Source organism: Neomonachus schauinslandi, chromosome 15, assembly GCF_002201575.2.
Source record: "Neomonachus schauinslandi chromosome 15, ASM220157v2, whole genome shotgun sequence".
Classification (NCBI taxonomy): domain Eukaryota; kingdom Metazoa; phylum Chordata; class Mammalia; order Carnivora; family Phocidae; genus Neomonachus; species Neomonachus schauinslandi.
Window position 1 is genome coordinate 16,398,063 of NC_058417.1, and position 20,159 is coordinate 16,418,221.

Consider the following 20,159-nt stretch of genomic DNA (forward strand, 5'->3'; position numbering starts at 1 on the left):
TTTGCCCAAGATCTTAAGCTAGGAAAACAATGCAAAGCTTCTGGTTTAAGGTGGCAAATTAATACATGCTGCAGCCTCCTCCACCTCCTCCTAATCCAAACCCTCAAAATGACAGACAGGAAATCCACAATTATGCTAGAAAACAAGAAGGGGTACTTTTAATGGACTGGAAACTTGAGGAAGATAAAAGGCGAGAAACCAAACTGCCCACAGAGACTGAATGCTAGAAAAGGTGGGAACCGTCCCCAGGATGCTACAAATTCTGAGGTAAGGGATAGAAAACCGGAAAAGACAGAAGACAGATTAACTGCAGTTTCTGGAGTGCATATTACTTACAAAGAATTAGATTGATACCACACACTTCCATTTGCAGAGTGGATATAAAAGTAAAAGTATGATATTTAAAAGTCCTTTAGGAAAATAATTTTGAACTTGGAATTCTATATGTAACTAAACTATCTTTCAAGTGTGAAGGCAAAATAAAGACATATGCAGGTCTGCAAGGATTCATATTATTACCCACAGATACACTCTAAAAGAATTACTTGAGAATATACTTATTCAAGTACAAGACAAAGTAGCAGCATGAAGAAACCAACAGCAAAGAAACCAATAAATTCTAAATGATTCTTGCATTAAAAAAAGAGGATCAAAACAAAAATTATGAACTATTTTCTAAAAAAAAATGAGGTCACTAAAAAAACAAACTTGTGACATGCAAAGCAGGACTGTGGAAACATTTATAGCCATTAATAAGTTTCTTAGGAAAGAAAAAAGACTTTCAGTTGAAGAATTTAAAAGAGAACAGACTAAGAATAAAGAAAGATTACAAGGGGACCCAGGGCTGGCTCAGTCAGTACAGCATGTGACTCTTGATCTCAGGGTTCTAAGTTGGAGCCCCATGCTGGGCGTAGAGGTTACTTAAAAATAAAATCTTAAAAAAAAAAAAAAAAAAAAAGATTACAAGGAAATAACAAAAAAGTAATATAATAGAAAACTAAAAGAGTGGATGATCAGTAATCAAAAAGCTGATTCTTCAGAAAGGTAATAAGTGATACAGGCAAACTTAAAGGCAAAAGGAGAGAAAACAAACTTCAGGAATAAAAATGAGACAGAATTATCAATTCAGAAGAGATTTTTAGAAAACATTTTAACTACTATTGAAATTCTCTACAATAGGATTTGAATCCCTAGAAAAAAAATGAATGATTACTTAGGAAAATATAAATGGCCAACATTAGTTGAAAAGTAGGTATCTGAACAGATTAAAAAAAAAAAGAAATGCAAATAGTCAAGGACAAAATGCAAATATATCACTTTGCATTTTAAAGAACATATTTTCTCTGTTAACTACTCTAAGGCAGAGGTTCTTAAATATTTTGGTCTCAGGACCTTTTTAAATACTTTTAAAAATTACTGAGGACCCAGAGAGCTTTTGCTTGCTTGTATGGGTCATCCTATCAATATTTACCATATTAGATATTAAAACAGTAAATTTTATTATTAATTCACTGAAAAATAACTATAAATCCATTCATGCTAACAACATTCTTATGAAAAAGAAATGTACTTTACAAATAAATTTAGTAAGAGTGCCAGTGTTTTATATTTTGGTGCATCTCTTTAATAAAGATTGCTAGATTCTCAAATTTGCTGTGTTCAATTTGTTGCAATTCATTTGTAATGCAGCCTCTGGAAAACCCCACTGTACACTTGTGAGAAAAACAACAGTAAAAAAGGGCAAATAATGTTTTATTATTATAAAAATAGTCTGACTTTGCAGACCTCATGAAAGGATCTTGGGGATCCCTAGGAGACTCCATATTACAACTTATAAAGTTCTGGAGTGGTGATGATTGCACCACAATGTGAATATACCTAACGCTGCACCTATAAATGTTTAAATGGTAAATTTTATGTTATGTGTATTTTGCCACAATAAAAAAAATAGAAAATAAAACCCAGCTGCACATATAAAAGAAAAAATACACCAAGACCAAGAGGGTTTATTCTAGTATTTAAAGAGCGGTTTCACCTTAGAAAAATCTATCAATGTAATTCACTGTAGTAATAGATGTTGAAAAAATGTGATAAAATTCAATGCAAATGCCTAATAAAAATTTTTAGCATTCTAGATTATTGGTCAACTTCCACTAATTTATCCTGTGTTAACAAACATCATCAAAATCTCATGGCTTACAGCACAAAGGTTTATTTCTTGCTCATGCTACGTGTCCATTATGGATGGCTTATAGGCCCATACTGTCTTCATTCCAGGCTGAAAGCAGTCCCTATCTGTAACATGTTATTCATGTGGCAGGGCGGAAAAGCAATGGCTAAATCATGAGATAGCTCTGAAAGCTTCTGCTCAGATACAGCTTATCAGTTTCACTCACATTCCACTGGTTAAACAAGTCTCATGGATAAGCTTAGTATCAAGGGCAGAAAGTATATTCTCTCACAGGGAGGAGCGCATTTGATAGAACTCTGCAGAGATGGACCCAGTAGACAGGATTACTTGTAAACGAGAAGATTTAGAAATGATATACCTACAGCAAAGCGCAACTTCTCCAATTTGAAAAAGAGTATTTACCTTGAACCTAGAGCAAACATAACTACTGCTATATAACAGCAATAAATACTGAGAAAAATATAACAATAAATTTAAAAGATCCCAACCAAGCATATGAGCTATGAAGTCAATTAACTATGTGATCTTAGGCAAGTTAAATTCTCTGCCCATTTCCTCAACTGTAAAATGAAGATGACAACATCCTATTTCAATGATTCTACAACATATTTTTTCACATTTTAATGTCTCAGAAACTGACGACATCTTAAAAATAATAGCTGTCACCCAGGAGGCAATAATAACGTTCCAAATGAAAACTTTCCACTGACACTTTCTGAAATCAAGAAAGCATCACTAACAAAGCATCTTAGGTTTAACAAAATACGGTAATATTTAGTGTTATTGTGATGATTACATGAATTAATTCATATAAAACACTTAAGAGCAATGGCTAACAGATAGCAAGTGCTCAATAAATACTATTTTTTCTTATTCTTTATCCTACTATATATCAAACCCGATTATAATGCTAGAGTAACTGAAATAAAACTGCACTGGAACAGGATTAGAGAAAGAAATCAATGGAACAGAACAGTCTAGAGAAACAGACCCACATATTTATGGGAATTTAAAATACAGTAAATGAGCCATTTTACATCACTGGGAAAGGCACAGAACAGTTCTCAGTCCTACTATACTCAATATCCTTCTTTTATAAGGCCCTTTATCTATATTGAAATGAAATACACAGATAATAAACTTTCTACACACAATTTTTATAAAAATTATATATATTCCTTCTTTTTTGTGCCGTTTTGGATATACACATATATACATCCATAAAGAACTATAAAGAATAAAGGGAAGTAACTTATAATGGAATAATATAAACTGTATTTCTATACGTAAATGCATAAGCACATTAGAAAACAGTAAGTATCAAAGTATCATTCTACCATGTAGACTCACTGTAATCACCATTAATGCTACAGATACAAATGCTGACTGCAGAACTGGTGACAGTGACCTGATTTTCTTAAATGGTGAACTCTTTGTAAGTTCTTCCCTCCCCCCACCCCCAGTAAAGTTCTAAACAAAGTAAGATATAATCTTCCCTCGATCTACAAGACGGTCATATTAGGGGAAATTTTAGCATTCCTTTTGCCATGCAAAAACAATACTTTTTAAAAAGTATTTAAAATTTTATTTTATGAAAATTTAATAAAAATAAAATGTGTAAAACATATTTTGTGTTTATGTGCAAAAAGAACTTCAGCCTAGCCTCACAAAATTATAAACAGTTTTTCATCTATATAAATGTTCAGAGGGATCTTACCTATATGGATGGGGTTCATGAGATGCAGAACATCTACATTCCCTGGCCCACATCAAAAACTGGTGTAATACTCTCAAAAACATGAATAAGCAAAAGCCACTCCAAAAATTTCCTAGTGCTCCTCTGGAAGTAGTGATACCTCCAGTGAAAACCCTTGGAAGAGACTCTTCAAAAAAATATTCTGGACAACTGGATACCCACTTTGTTGAAAATTAAGCCCCATCTACTCAAAATATTACTAAGTCACCGGAAGACAGAACTATGTAATTTCATATGGTAAAAACCACGTCTCAACATAACTTCTATTTGTATTCCTTTTCCAATTAGTAAACAGGATGAACTCTTTGAAGTCTCTTATCTCTGCCAGTCCCCCAACTAACCTCTTTTCTGTTGCTTCTGAAATCCATTCTCTCAAATTTTTAAAATTCCATTATAAACAACCTACCTCTCAAAGGGAGTACATTATCATGTTTAAAAGCATGGACTTTGGAATCAGGCAGGTCTTCTGGATTCAAAAATCTTATCATTACCTAGGTACTCTGTGTGATAATAGACCAATTTACTTCTTGTTATCTTAGCTGTATAATCTCTTCTTTTCCTTTAGCTTCTTCCCTTCCAGCTTAAACATGCATAAATCATCTCTATCCTAAGAAAACAACAAAAAGGAAAATTCTACCAACTCTACTATTATTCCTTCAAGTTATCGTCTCCATCTCTTCTCTCTCTTTCCTGTCAAATTCCTTCAAAATAAGACCACAAATGAAATCAAATGAGTTAATGGTCAGATAATAAAACAATCAAAGGGATGGAAAGGGAGACTGCAGAGCTAAGAAAACCTATTAAGGACTGAAACAATTATTAGAAATAATAAATAAATTAGAAACAGCAAAAAACAGGAAAGACATAACTGCAATACTCACAAAGGTTTAAGATAATAATGGTTAATTCAGAGAAAAAAGACAAAAATTGAGTCATTTCCCCAAATATCTGTTTAACTCTCTTATCCTACCTGGCTTTATTTTTTCTTGGTCCTTGTCACCTTCTAAATTAACATGTAATTTACTTATCTGATTAACTATTTATCACCTCTCTTCCTCCCACTAGACTGTAAGTGCCACAGGGCATGGCTTTGTTTTGTTTCACTGGCCCAGAACAGGAATCACTAAATATTTGAGTGAAATAATGAATAAATGTACAACAAAATGAAAGACAAAGATGATCCTCCCAAAAGAACCTAGCAAATGGATCAGAAAAAGTATTCTGATACAATGACAGCAAATTTCTGTGAAATGAAGAAAAAATTAGGTATTTAGATAAAAAGCGACAATTCATTCCAGGAAAAAATATTTCAAAATAATCTGCAACAGGGGCGCCTGGGTGGCTCAGATGGTTAAGCGTCTGCCTTCGGCTCAGATCATGGTCCCAGGGTCCTGGGATCAAGTCCCGCATCGGGGCTCCCTGCTCAGCGGGAAGCCTGCTTCTCCCTCTCCCGCTCCCCCCGCTTGTGTTCCCTCTCTCGCTGTGTCTCTTTCTGTCAAATAAATAAAATCTTTAAAAAAAACCCAAAAAACAAAAAAACAAAATAATCTGCACCAAAACACACTGAACTCAAAGAATAAAAAGAAAATACCCACTAGTTGTCCAAGCCAGTAAAAAAGTAAGTCATCTAGAAGAGAGACTTAAAAAAAAAAATACGGTATTGTACTTCCTCACAAGAACATTCAATTATCAGGGAAAATGACTAATGTCTACAGGGTTTTGAAATAAATTGTTATTCTAGAAATAGTACACCCATTCAAATACTTAGGTGATAAAAGCAATAAGCAATTATTCCTTAATAATTAAGAACTTAGGAAACAATGCCCCTATGAGCATATGCTGAAAAACTACTCAACAATGAAATTAAGCCAAAGACCTCAGAAATGGAAAGCACTGGTAAAAAGACTACTGAGTGTACCAAATCAGATTAAAAAACAAATCAAATATTCTAGGAATACAAGGATGGCTTAACTTCAAAAAACTAGAGAAATAATAAAAAATAAATTCATGTTAATCGATGCTAAAAGGATTAAAATTTAATACTTATTTATAATAAAAATTCTTAGTAAACTAGAAACAGTACCAAAAACTTACAGCTCAAACATCACAATTATAAAACTTTATAAGCAACTCCCATTAAAGTCAGATGTGTAACAAGAATGTTTCTATCATTGTTTTCTATTTAGCACTATATTGTAGTTTCTATGGACTGCAATAACACGCACACACATAATCACGGAAGAATAAGAAATATCAGTGAAAAGAACTAAAAAGACACAAACTCAAAAGAAATCATCAAGCTATGAGATCTATATAGGAACTAGAATTAAATCCACAAAAAAAACCAGAAGCACTCATAGGTACTAGTAATAACTCACAAAAAATTCCCTTACACAGTAACAACAAGGGCTATAAGATACCTACATAAATCTAATAAAAGATGCGTGTGACCTTAATCAAAGAAATTTTCCAATTGTACTAAAGGATATATAAAACACATGAACAAATAAAGACATATGCTATCTTCATAAATGAAAAGACTAAAATATCAAAATATCAATTCTCTTCTAAGCTAACCTATAAAACCAATGCAAGTCCATCGAAATTCCTAGTTTTTTCTACGTGTACCTAAAGGTGATACTAAAATTCACTTACGTGACCTAAGGCATTTATTTATTTATTTATTCATTCATTCATTTGAGAGAGAGACACGATGCGGGGCTCGATCCCACCCAACCCAAGGCAATTTTAAAGAATCAAATAGGGTAGGATAGTGGAAAAGAGGATGAAGAGAATAGCAAGACAATGAATGACTTTGCAGGTCAAAACTAAGGATTCTGGTCTCCATCCCAAGAGCAATGGGAAGTCAATAGTGATTTTAAAACCAGTAAGATGACTCTCTGAAGTGTGCAAAAATGTACTTGGAGAGGCTTAAAAGATAACCTAAGAAGTCACTGAAAATGGCAGAGTATGGACCAACAAAACTTTTCTTTTTAACACTGGCCAAAAAATGTCAGAATCAGTTTTTTCAGAACTCTGGAAATTAACTAATGGCTTAAAAGAGTCTAGGGAGCATTTATTCAAGAACAGCTGAATCTCAGTAAGAACTCTGTGACATTTTACTTTCCCTATTTCCTTCATCCCCTCCCTAGTGCCATGGTAGCCTAAAAACAACAGCCCACAATCCCGGCAGAAACTAGCAGTCTAGCAGCCACTAGAGAAGGCAGAATGGGGTTAGAGATCCTTCAAAACCCCTATCCCAGAGAATTATTATTGGACCTGTCTGGTGGTTCCCTGAAGACACACCACTCACGGGGCTGCCTTTATTTGACTTGACAGAGCGCCAAAGAAAACAGCCTTTTCCCTGGGGGTGTCTGTCAAAAACAATCACAGACAATTGCTGAACATCAGGGCTGCCTGCAGCAGTGCGTAACAGTTTTAACAGTTGGGGAAAACAATAGGCTAACCAAAAAGCTTAAGAAGAAGAGTTGAGAAATAAGATGTTCAACAGGGGGCTTTGAAAGCTCCCCCATATTCTGGGGGATCATGAAGTCCACATGCATACAAAGACATCTGTGCCTGATCAGGAAAGACCTGAGGAGGTCCTTAGCTCTCACAACTGACCCTGAGGCTCTGCAGAAACAAGAAGTGAAGGCTAAGGCAAAGTTGTAAAATGCCTGGTGGTATCCTGTAGACAGGCCCAACATGCATACAGAGTCCCTGGGCAGACTGGAGACTTATTAGTTAAAAGTATTTAAAGAAATCTCTGTCAAATCATTAGCTAACCACTAAGCTAACCAAGCAACGCCTTCAGTGGCCACACACAACAAAAAATATATAAACCTTTAGAATTAGTTCAGAAAAGTCACTACATAAAAAACAAAAACAAAAAACAGCAAACAACAACAACAAAAACAAAAAACCAATAAACCTTGGAAAGAGGAAAGGCTCTGGTTTCCAGAGTTGCCACACTGTAATATTTTATTTTTTATTTATTTTATTTTTTTTAAGATTTTATTTATTTGACAGAGAAAGACACAGCGAGAGAGGGAACCCAAGCAGGGGGAGTGGGAGAGGGAGAAGCAGGCTTCCCGCTGAGCAGGAAGCCCGATGTGGGGCTCGATCCCAGGACTCTGGGATCATGATCTGAGCCGAAGGCAGACACTTAACAACTGAGCCACCCAGGCGCCCCACACTGTAATATTTTAAATTTTCAGTTCCCAACCAAAAATTAAGATACATGCAAAGAAACAAGAATGATCCATACACAGAATGCGTTCAAAGAATAAAGGAAACCACATCTAAAGAACTGAAGTCTGAGAACAATGTCTCATCAAACAGAATACCAATAAAGAGACAGAAATTATAAAACAAAATGAAAAACTCTGAAGTTAGAAAATACAATAATGCTTATGCATTATATCTCAGACCAAAGAGTTTTAAAAAGTCGCCCATGTGCCAACAGAAGTAAATCTGACTAAAAATGCATAGATTTAAACATAGATTCACAAATCAATTTTACACATCTACAAGGACTCATGATTAATACCACTATTTCCTTCCTAAAAAAGATAAAAAAAATTCCTGCTCCATCTCATCTTCATCATCTGGGTTCTCTCAGCTACTTCTCTAATGTTCCCATCCTACCGGAAGATAAAATAAGAACAGAAAATTCTCAGGGCACCTGGCTGGCTCAGTCAGTAGAGTATGTGACTCTTGACCTAGGGACTCTTGATCTAGGCCCACACTGAGGGAAGAGCTTACTTAAAAAATATAATAATAGAACTGTCATCTCTCCCACTGCTAACAGAATGCCATCATTTAATGCTATCTTTTTCTCTCCTCTTGCATTTTCTTTTTTTTTTAAGATTTTATTTATTTATTTGAGAGAGACAGAGAGAGTGAGAGAGATAGTGAGAGACAGCGCAAGTGTGGAGGAGAGGGAGAAGCAGGCTCCCTGCCAAGCAGGGAGCCCAACACGGGGCTCGATCCCAGGACTCTGGGATCATGACCTGAGCCAAAGGCAGATGCTTAATTGACTGAGCCACCCAGGCGCCCAGTCCTCTTGCATTTTCTTATGCTTCTGTTTCACTTGTAGACAGCAAGTCTAGGGATGCATTTTTAGCAAAACTGCACAACTACTTTAAATCCCTCACTGCCTATATTGCTGCTAGATATATTCAGTATCATGAATTTACCAGGAATTCATTTTAGTAGTATGAGAAAAGTGTAAAAAATTCTTAGTCATCATTAAAATAATATAAATTTCCTGCCATTTCCATACACAATATGCTTTGTCATGTTTACATAAAACTGTCATTTTAGCTATACCAGACTATAACTAGAGAAATAGAAAATTACATGATTATAACTGATGAAAAACCACAATTGAAACTTTATTAGTTCAGATGTACTATTATGTTGAGATAGATTAATATTTTAACTTTTTCTTACCATTAGCAAACCAAACCGGCTTTCAACTAAAATAAGATTAGTTTCTTCATAAAGACCTATGAAGACTACTTTTCTAGAAAATGCTTTTGAAAAATTGGAATTAAAGTGGAGAAAGATTGAAAAATAGTGAAAGCACTGAAAGTGTACTATGTAACCCAGTTACTAATGTTTCTAACTCCAAGAATATACAATTATGGATTCTTTTTTTAAAGCACTCATTTCCTTCTGTTCTTCGAAATTACAGTAATAATATGTATGATTTTTTTAAATTAAAAAAAACCACATGCCGTCATTCAAAAAAATAACGGGTTTCATTTATTTTACTTTTTTTTTTTTAAAAAAAAAAAGATTTTATTTATTTGAGAGAGAGAGAGACAGAGCATGAGCAGGGGGGAGGAGGCAGAGGGAGGGTGAAGCAGACTCCTTGCTGAGCAGGGAGCCCGATGATGCGGGGCTTGATCCCAGGACCCTGAGATCATGACCTGAGCTGAAGGCAGATGCTTAACGGACTGAGTCACCCAGGTGCCCCTCATTTATTTTCCTATTTATATATGCACGTATAGCTTTCTACAACCATATATATTCAATTTTGTATTCTGCTTATTTCACCTTACTTCATGCTTTTAAGTAGTTCTAATACTGTCTCATTATGCCTTCTATCAGATGAAATGTGTTATTTCCTTTCATATTTTAACATGATTTAAAATCTAAGTATCTTATGGGAAATGCTTATCAAATTCACCATTAATTTTTTTTAAATATATTTTTTCAATTATGAAACTATTGTGGAAAATTTGGAAACCACATAAATATGTAAAAAACAACCACTCATTAGTACACTACACAAAGACAACTACCATTAATACTCTGAAATGCATTTTTTCCTTTGATTTTATCTATAACGATTTTGTACATATATCACACCACACTTAGCCATACTTTTTTTTTTCAAGATTTTATTTATTTTTTGACAGAGAGAGAGACAGCGAGAGAGGGAACACAAGCAGGGGGAGTGGGAGAGGGAGAAGCAGGCTTCCCACAGAGCAGGGAGCCCAGGACCCTGGGATCATGACCTGAACCGAAGGCAGACGCTTAACAACTGAGCCATCCAGGCGCCCCTAGCCATACTTTTATTGTAGAAAGCTGGACTGGTTCTAAATTTTTGCTTTCATAAACAAAGATTTTTGTTTATGAAATACCTATAAATCTTTAATACAAATTTCTGATATTTTAAGAGAGAATTTTAGAAGGGAAAATACAGGCAGTTATTCTTTGATTGATACACTTAACTTTTAAAGGATTGATACAAATCGCAAAACCACGTTCCAAAAAGGGGCATCAATTTACACTAACACAAGTGTGAGCGCCCATTTCACCAAAACCTTGCCATTACCATTTTCTAAAAGTGTTCGCTAATATAGTAAAAATGGCAGCTCACTGTTGGCCTAATTTACATTTCTTAAATACACTATGATGAAATATCTTTAAGGTCTATCAGATATTTCTATTTCTTCTATATTTGTCTATAAATGTGTTTTCCTCATTTTTCTGAGTATTCGTGTTTTTATAAATGCTTTACATCTTACAAAAATGAATGCTTAACCTATAAAAGGACTATACCATGGCTTCTGAGAGACTCAAAGTGCAATTTATTATCATCCACCATTTTCTGACATTTTTGATACATTTATGAAAAACTAAGTTAATAAACATTTGTTATCTAGTTTAATTTAATACTTCTGTGAAGAGATCAAAGAGTCCTGTATCTTTATCCAACCTGAAAATTGTTGCTTTTGGATAAACACACAAAACTGCATCAACTTTCAGGTTGTATTGATCATACTTCTTCATAGCATTATGAATTACTGTGCAAAATAGGATCTTACAAGAATACTGTCTAGAAATAAGCATTTCAATTGCCACAATTAAAGGGAAAAGTCACTGCGCTCTGCAAAATGAGCAAGCATTTAGTAGTGAGAACTATCTAAAAGGAAGTTCCTTGTTTAACCTGTCATGCAACATCTATTTTAGTCACTGACCATCTTGTAACATTTGTGAAACACTACTGGTTATCACAAGTACTTCTGAGAACTGTGTAGACCAGGGGTCAGCAAGTTACAGCCAAATCTAGCCCCCTCTCTTTTTGTAAATGAAGTTTTATTAGAATACATTAATTAGTCATGCTCATTCATTTACATATTGTCTAAAGGAGGCTTTCACACCGTGAGAGCAAAGTTCAATAGTTGGCCTGCAAAGCCCAAACATCTATTACCTGGCTCTTTACAATACAGACAACTAAAATACCCAAGTAAATACTAATTTTACTCGTAGTACACGTATCAGCATAGATATCCAGATCCTAACTCATGGAGCTCATACTCTAGTACAGTGACAAGACGTGTATGAAAATAACTTACAACACAAGGTATAAAAAGCTAAGTGCTAAGAAAAGGAGAGTGACAGAAAAAGGATGAGATTGCTTCCACTGGGGAAAATGAAGGAAGCAGCTTCTGCAATGGGTTTTGAAGAATGGGGAGACTTCTAGTGTGATGAAAAGCTGAGTTGCAAAAAACTACACTCTGCACAGAGGAGCACAGTTAGGAAAAAATGCTAATAAGCATTTTGAAGCCAAAGCATAGTGAAGGCTTTCAATGTCAGGACTAGCAATTTGGATTTTAAATACAATTAGGTTCAAAAGCAAGGGAGTTACAAGTGAATAGAACTGTGCTTGAAAAATATCAATCTTGTCAACATTATTTCAAATTAATTTAACGGGACAGATGATAAGGAAACTAGTTACAAAGCTATTAAAATAATCTAAGTAATGAGGGTGGTGGCAATGAGACTGAAAGAGGATACACTGGAAAAAATGGAATAAACACATTACTATCATAGCAAAACCACTCAAACAGTTATGATTAGACAGCAGCATTTGGATACAATATAAACCTCTTACTCATATAGGGTAAAAACTCCCATCTCCTCTACCTTTGAACAAACTATTTCTTTTCTTTTTTTTTTTTTTAAAGATTTTATTTATTTATTTGAGAGAGAGAGAATGAGAGAGAGCACATGAGAGAGGGGAGGGTCAAAGGGAGAAGCAGACTCCCTGCCAAGCAGGGAGCCCGATGCGGGACTTGATCCAGGGACTCCAGGATCATGACCTGAGCCGAAGGCAGTCGCTTAACCAACTGAACCACCCAGGCGCCCTCTTTTTCTTTTTTAAAAGATTTTATTTATTAGGGTGCCTGGGTGGCTCAGTCGTTAAGCGTCTGCCTTCGGCTCAGGTCATGATCCCGGAGTCCTGGGCTTGAGCCCTGCATCGGGCTCCCTGCTCGGCGGGAAGCCTGCTTCTCCCTCTCCCACTCTCCCTGCTTGTGTTCCCTCTCTCGCTGTGTCTCTCTCTGTCAAATAAATAAAATCTTTAAAAAAAAAAAAAGATTTTATTTATTTATTTGACAGAGAGAGCAGGAGCACAAGCAGGGGGAGTGGGAGAGGGAGAAGCAGGCTTCCGGCCGAGCAGGGAGCCCGATGCGGGGCTCGATCCCAGGACCCCGGGATCATGACCTGAGCCACCCAGGTGCCCCAAAACTAATTATTTCTAATAAGTTCTGATAATTTTTTTTTAAAGATTTATTTATTCATTTGAGAGAGTGAGAATGAGAGAGAGTACATGAGAGAGGGGAGGGTCAGAGGGAGAAGCAGGCTCCTCGCTGAGCAGGGAGCCCGATGCGGGACTCGATCCCGGGACTCCAGGATCATGACCTGAGCCGAAGGCAGTCGCTTAACCAACTGAGCCACCCAGGCGCCCAAGTTCTGATAATTTTTAAAAGAGGAACTATTTAAATACCACTTTCCCACTTTTAAACTTACTCTGAATATAAGCACATATTAAAGGAGGGGGGTGGGAGGATGGGTTAGCCTGGTGGTGGGTACTGAGGAGGGCACATTCTGCATGGAGCACTGGGTGTTATGCACAAACAATGAATCATGGAACACTACATCTAAAACTAATGATGTAATGTACGGGGATTAACATAAGAATAAAAAAAAAAATAAGCACATATTAAAATTGAATTCATTTGCTAGGGCCCCATCTGCTGGACCACTGGAAGGAAAGTCTAATCTTAAATTTGGGTTCTTAAATGCTTCTGAACTGCTGTAAATAACAATGGATTTGCTTTGTAGCAGCTCTTCTCCTGTTATATAATGCCCTCTTTAGGAAGAGAACCATAAAATATCTTTCTCTATATTTTCCAAAGCAGCAATAATTTTATTGTTGCTTAAATTGTTAATTTTTAAATAAGAGGTTTTGTATTCAAACCTCAAATATTTAAATATACCTAACTAAAGAATTTACTTCTCAGTATGAAAATAAGCTGGAATTCATCAGACTGATCTTTTTATTGGTAAGACGTTATACTATACTAAAAAACAGTTTTGTTCATTAAGAACTAAGCTGCAGCTTTCTTGTCAGTTGGCTTCTGGCTGAGCTCTACCAGTGGAAAACAAAGATGATCTACTGGAAGGTGGGAGAAAGGGAATAAAAGTATTCCTCTCTGCCTTCTTCTCTACCTACTTAAGACATTAATGTTTCCAGTGCCTTCACCTCCATCTGGAAGACTAGTTCCCAGGTAACCCTATCCCTTGGCCACCAGGACCTATATCCTACCTGTATCCCTCCATTTATCACTACTTGCTCTTACTACTGCTGATCTCTGGGCTGCTTCACCATCCTCTTTTTGGCTTCTTAAGTCTTCTATTACTTATGTAGCCAATTCTCTGCATTAAAGTCCCTGTATGTAAAAGAAGGGGAGAAGAAGGAAGGAAGGGAGGGAGGGAAGGAGGGAGAGACGGAAGGAAGAAAAAGCAAAATGGCCTAGCCCTAGGTTTTCTAGCTCTAGTGTATCCACTGTCCACCAGCCTCATTTCACAATGGAAAAGAAAGAGCAATAATGTGTGTAAACTTTCTAGTTCACTTGTGTACACCCATCCTTCTCAAATATTTCGCTTTGTTATTACATGGGATGCCAGGATATGAAACTACAGAATAAGCACGTCCACGGTAGGTGATTTTAAAAAAATAAATATTTGTATTTAAAACAAATGACGAGGGTGCTGTCAGTTCAATGGAGAATAGTCTTCAACAAATGGGATGTTGGGACAACTGGATATCCCTATGCAAATAATAAAGTAGGACCCCTACCTCATACCCTGTACAAAAATTAACTCAAAATGGATCACAGACCTAAATTTAAGAGGTAAAACTACAACACAGGCGCAAATCTTTGTGACACTGGATTAAGCAGTGGTTTCTTAGTTAAGACACCAAAGCGTAGTAACCTATGAAAAAAAAAATAGACTTTCTCAAAATTGAATTTTTGTGCTTCAAAGGATATTATCAAGAAAGTAAAGACAACGCACAGAATGGGAGAAAATATTTACAAATTATATCTAATGAGGGACTTGTATCTAGAATATATAAAGAAATTTTACAACTTGTAAAAGGACAAATAATCTGATTTTAAAACAGGCAAATGAATAGACATTTTTCCAAAGATGACACATAAATGGCCAACATCACTGGCCACTGGGGAAATGCAAATCAAAATCATAACGTGATAGTGGTCTGGGGCACAATACAGGGATGTAGACTGCATCTGGAGCCAATTTCTTCAAAAGAAGGAAAGCAAAAAGCAAAGAAGTATCAAATATGTTCCATTACCTACGTATGCCATTAGAAAATTAGTAAAAACTGAAAGAGAAGCTATCTTTCTTCCAGAACAAAGAAGTACCAGATTAACAGATGCAAAACTCTTTTAGAAATACAGAAAATTACTCAAGTATTAGATAAGCATACATTTGGGGTTGTTTCTGCTATAAGGTAAAATTTCCAAGAACACACATTTGTCTCTCTTGCGGCAATGTATACCCCAATTCCCTATGTTTCACAGGAAAACATTGTTTTGGCTGCTAAAATAGAAAATATTCATATTAGATATTATTGTAGTACTATCAATGGTAACTTCAAGCACTACCATAATTATAAGCAATTACATTTAGCAGACAATTAATAACCACAAAAGTAGTCTTAGAAGAAACTACTTTGCTAATAAAAATTTCTAGGCAATTAGTGACATCTTAATAGCTCATTTTCAGGGATCTTTACACTAACAATTTTGTCACATCAGTGTTAGCTATCTAAAACAACTTTGTATAACTGCTTAGAAATAACTGAAATTCACAACCTCAAAAAAAAAATCTTAGATTACCCACGTACCCCTTAGGAAGAAAAAAAAAATCAGTGAGAAATCTTTCTTTAAATACTCCTTTTGATAATTCTGTAAATTATAATATACTCCAGATAACACTGTAATGACAAATAACTAAGGCAAGCAAAGACATCAAATTCACAAGTTCAATTTAAAAAATTATATTTCCAACAATGCAATAGAAAAACATAGGTTCCCTTACCTCATCATCATCATCAGAATCATTCCCAAACACTGATGGTTTTTGCAAAACAGGGTGCAACTGCTGTGCTTTCTTTGGCAAAATAAGCCCATACCTGCATTTTTTTTTTTTGAAATAGAAATTACACCATTATATTTAAATGTTAAAAAATAATACATTCACTACCTCTTCCAGATGAAGCTACCAAGTCAAAACATGTCATATAGCTTATGAACACACAACAAACATTGTTTCTGCTTTTCAGTGATCTCAAAATTCTAATGTCCATTAAGATTTTATAAGTATTACTTTTAAGCAATTATTTGCAGGCAAGGGCCAAACTCAAACACCATTTTAATCAAAGAAGTAACTGAAGACTTCAGAAATGTTTTGAATGGTGAAATAATAATAGTAATGTTTTAGAAAGAACATGTTAGTGGAAAGCTCAGTTTGTGCCCACTAAAAATTAGAAAACACTCTAAATTATCCGTGTGGTCGAACAAGAAAATAGCTATTTTTTCTTTGTCCCTACTGGGTACTTACATAGTTTTAAGTAAGTTACTGGATTATGTCACCCACGAAAAATTTTTATAAGACACATTAACTGAGAAATCCAAGTAGCCATGGGACAAATGCCCATTACACCCTCTTGAGCTCATCTGCTGTCTTGGAGCATCTCAGAGAACCATCATCAGACCCAACGTATTTGGTTTCTTACGTTTTGGCCTTTAAAATGCCGAGATCATGGGAAGTAAAGATTACACACCGAAGGTAAAACTTCCAAGAACACACAACATTTGCCTCTCTTGCGGCAATGTATACCCCAATTCCCTATATGCCTACCCTTTTCTGTGGCTTCTCAGCACAACATTCCTAAAACAAGAAGGGAGGGCGGGAATCAGGACTTGAGCAGCCAAGAACAAGGCCCTCTAAGGAAGCCAGGAATTGTCTCTCTTCTCATTGCCCATGAAAGCATCCAACCAGGGAGAAACTCAAGCGCGGGGTAGGAAGCAAGACTGAGGGGCCTCAGACCGAGCTTTTGGAAAATAGAAAAGTCTCGCTCTCTGCCCCTCAGCCTAACTTCCTTTATTTCCTCACAAGTTTCTCCCTCAAACTTCGGGCTTCCATCCTGGAAAATGTGTGGGGGAGGGGAATATGTTCCTCAGGATCTCTCGCTTTTCCCCGTCTCTATCCCTGACGACACAAGCCCCTTCACTTCCAGCGCACTTTTACTCCTCGGCCAAAGACAAAGTCGCCGTAATTTTCCACTCCCAGCCTGACCCTAACTCCCGGATCACTCACTGCCTGCCCGGAATCGCCATCTTGCTCCCGTCTCCGCTGAACGTGGCCGACGCCGACGTGACGCCGACGCAGACGCCGACGTCACACGTAAACTCTCGCGCGGATTTGGGAGGCTTGGAATACTTGTAGCGGCGGAGAGTAGCTATTTTGAGTTGCTTTGCGTTTTAGGGAGCGGAGTCCTACGGCCTTCGGCTTTGTTTGGAAACCAAGTAGCTGTCTTGAAATTAATGGGAAGAAAGGAATGACAGAATTCTAGGCCAGTAGTTCCCAAAGTGTGGAGCTAACCCCGGGAATTTGTTAAAAATGTAAATTCTCTGGCCCTTTCCCACACCTACTGCATCTGAAACCCCAGCAATCTGAATTTTAAAGAACCCTCCAGGTAACTCTGGTAATCACTCAAGTTTGAAAAACACTACCCTAAGGCTATCGATTTTTTTTTTCCGCCGAGGTATTCAGTGTGAGTATACCTGGCTCGGGGTAACTTGGCAGAAGATGAAAACCTATACGTTAATACTGGACCTATGCTCATTGGACGAAATAATTAATAACATCGTGGTAATACTGGGTATAGAAATCAAAATCACATATGATCTATGTATACTTTTAAATCTAGTCACATTCCGTCTGTTCCTTCACTAGCACTTGGCCCATTTCAAACTAGTCTTACAGCAGCCAAAGATACCTTTTCAGTTACTGACAGAGGATGTTAAAATTTCCAAATATAATTGTGGATCTATTTCTCCTTTTAATTTTGTCAGTTTTGTTTCTCGTATTTTGAAGTTATGTTATTAGGTATATAAACATTTAGGACTGTTAGGTCCTCTTGCATTGATCTGTATGCCATTAAAGGATTCTCTTATTTCTCTTAATGTACTTTATCTGATATTAATACAGCCAGCTTTGATTGTTAGCATAGTATATCTTTTTCCATCCTTTTACTTTTAACCTATTTTAATCTATTTGTGTCTTTATATTCAAAGTGGATCCCATGTTGATAGTATATAATTGGGTCTTGCTTTTTTTGTCTAATATGACGATTTCTTTTGTTAGGGTGTTTAGAACATTTTCATTAAAGTGATTATGAGTATGGTTGCAGTTTTTCTATTTCCCATCTGTTCTTTGTTCTCTAACCCTCCCTGCTTTTTCTGCCCTCTTTTGGATTAATCAAGAAATTTTTATGATTTAGCCTAAGATTTTTATGATGCAACCTCTTTGTTGGCTTATTAACCATATATATATATTTTTAAGGTGTTGCTTTGGAGTTTCTCATTTACATCTTTATCTCAGTCCGTCTTCAAGTAAGAATATACTTCTTTATGTATAGTTAAAAAACCTTACAAAAATACACTTCCATTTTCCCTCTCTTAGACTTTGTTACTATTTTAACATATTTTACTTCTAACTATGTTATAAACACATAATAAATTGTTATTTTTGCTTTAAGCAATTATCTTTCAAAAACATTTTTAAAATAAGAGAAATATTATGTTTACCCACATATTTATCATCTCTGTGTAGGTCAGATTTCTATCTAGTACAGCCATTCTTTTTTTTTAAAGGGGGGAGGGGCAGAGGAAGGGGAAGCAAGAGAATCTTAAGTAGGCTCCACACCCAGTGCAGTGGAGCCCATTGTGGGTTCAATATCATGACCCTGAGATCATGACCTGAGCCAAAATCAAGAGTCAGATGCTTAACCGACTGAGCCACCCACGCACCCCAAGCCATTCTTTTTTTTTTTTTAAAGATTTATTTTTTTTATTTTTTTTATTTGAGAGAGAGAATGAGATAGAGAGCATGAGAGGAGGGAGGTTCAGAGAGAGAAGCAGAATCCCTGCCGAGCAGGGAGCCCGATGCAGGACTCAATCCTGGGACTCCAGGATCATGACCTGAGCCGAAGGCAGTCGCTTAACCAACTGAGCCACCCAGGCACCCACCCCAAGCCATTCTTTTTCAAACAGCTTTATTGGTATATAATTCCCATATCATGCAATTCACCAATTTAAAGTGTATAATTCAGTGGTTTTTAATACATTCAGAGAGTTGTACTACCATCACCACAATCAATTTTAGAATGCTTTTAATGCCCAAGAAAAGCGTATATCCATCAGTCAATCATTTTACCCCAGACCCTTTGACTCTAGGTAACCAGTAATCTACTTCTGTCTTTTTAAATTTTTTTTTTTTAAGATTTTATTTATTTGCGAGAGAGAGAATGAGAGACAGAGAGCATGAGAGGGAGGAGGGTCAGAGGGAGAAGCAGACTCCCTGCTGAGCAGGGAGTCTGATGCGGGACTCGATCCCGGGACTCGATCCCGGGACTCCAGGATCATGACCTGAGCCGAAGGCAGTTGCTTAACCAACTGAGCCACCCAGGCGCCCCTCTACTTCTGTCTTTTTAGACTTGTAGTTCTATCCGTTTTTGCTCCATGTACTTTGAAACTCTGTTATTAGATGTATAAATATTTAAGATTGCTAGGACTTAATTAATTGAGACCTATTTTTCATTATGAAATGACCTTCTTTATCATGGTAATATTCTTTGCTCTGAAATCTACTTTGTGTGCTATTATTATGGTCACTCCAGCCACTCTTTTGACATTAACTCCAGGGAAAGTGAAAAGATATTCAGAAAAGGAAAATAATTGTAATTTACTACATGGCTAAGCCCTAAATAGCATACATAGTCATGATAATGCAAACGCCGAATATCAATCTATTCTAATTTAAATTACAATGTAATATATTGAAATGAATGGAGGAATGGGAAATGTTTATGTGTTTGTGTGTGTGAACACACATACTGGGGAAGAAGCTAAATCTTTGTAATGCATACTGAGAGGCTAATAAATATTGCTTAAATCAGGGGAAAAAAAAGTGTAGCCACACAGCATGTTATTTCACACTATGGAGGTGCGTGTCAAAATGAAAGCCAAAATAGGGGTTGGGAAACTTTTTATGCCAAGGGTCAGACAGTAGATATTCAGGTTTTGTGGGTCTTAGGGT

At 36.3% G+C, this 20,159-nt stretch overlaps 1 protein-coding gene across 2 annotated transcripts in view; it reads right to left on the minus strand.

Moving 5' to 3' along the window:
• NSRP1 (nuclear speckle splicing regulatory protein 1) overlaps positions 1-17,205 on the minus strand; it is a 53,562-nt gene extending 36,357 nt beyond the window's left edge. The window contains exons 1-2 of one of the 2 annotated variants that reach the window (XM_021704150.1): positions 17,157-17,205; positions 15,876-15,969 (exon numbers count right to left, since the gene is read on the minus strand). In XM_021704150.1, coding sequence (XP_021559825.1) covers positions 15,876-15,969; positions 17,157-17,176 — 114 coding nt within the window. In that variant the 5' untranslated portion in view covers positions 17,177-17,205. Of the gene's footprint in view, positions 1-15,875; positions 15,970-16,572; positions 16,586-17,156 lie in introns of those variants that run through there. The other variant, XM_021704151.1, reaches the window with a different exon arrangement.
• Between the last annotated feature and the right edge of the window lie 2,954 nt (positions 17,206-20,159).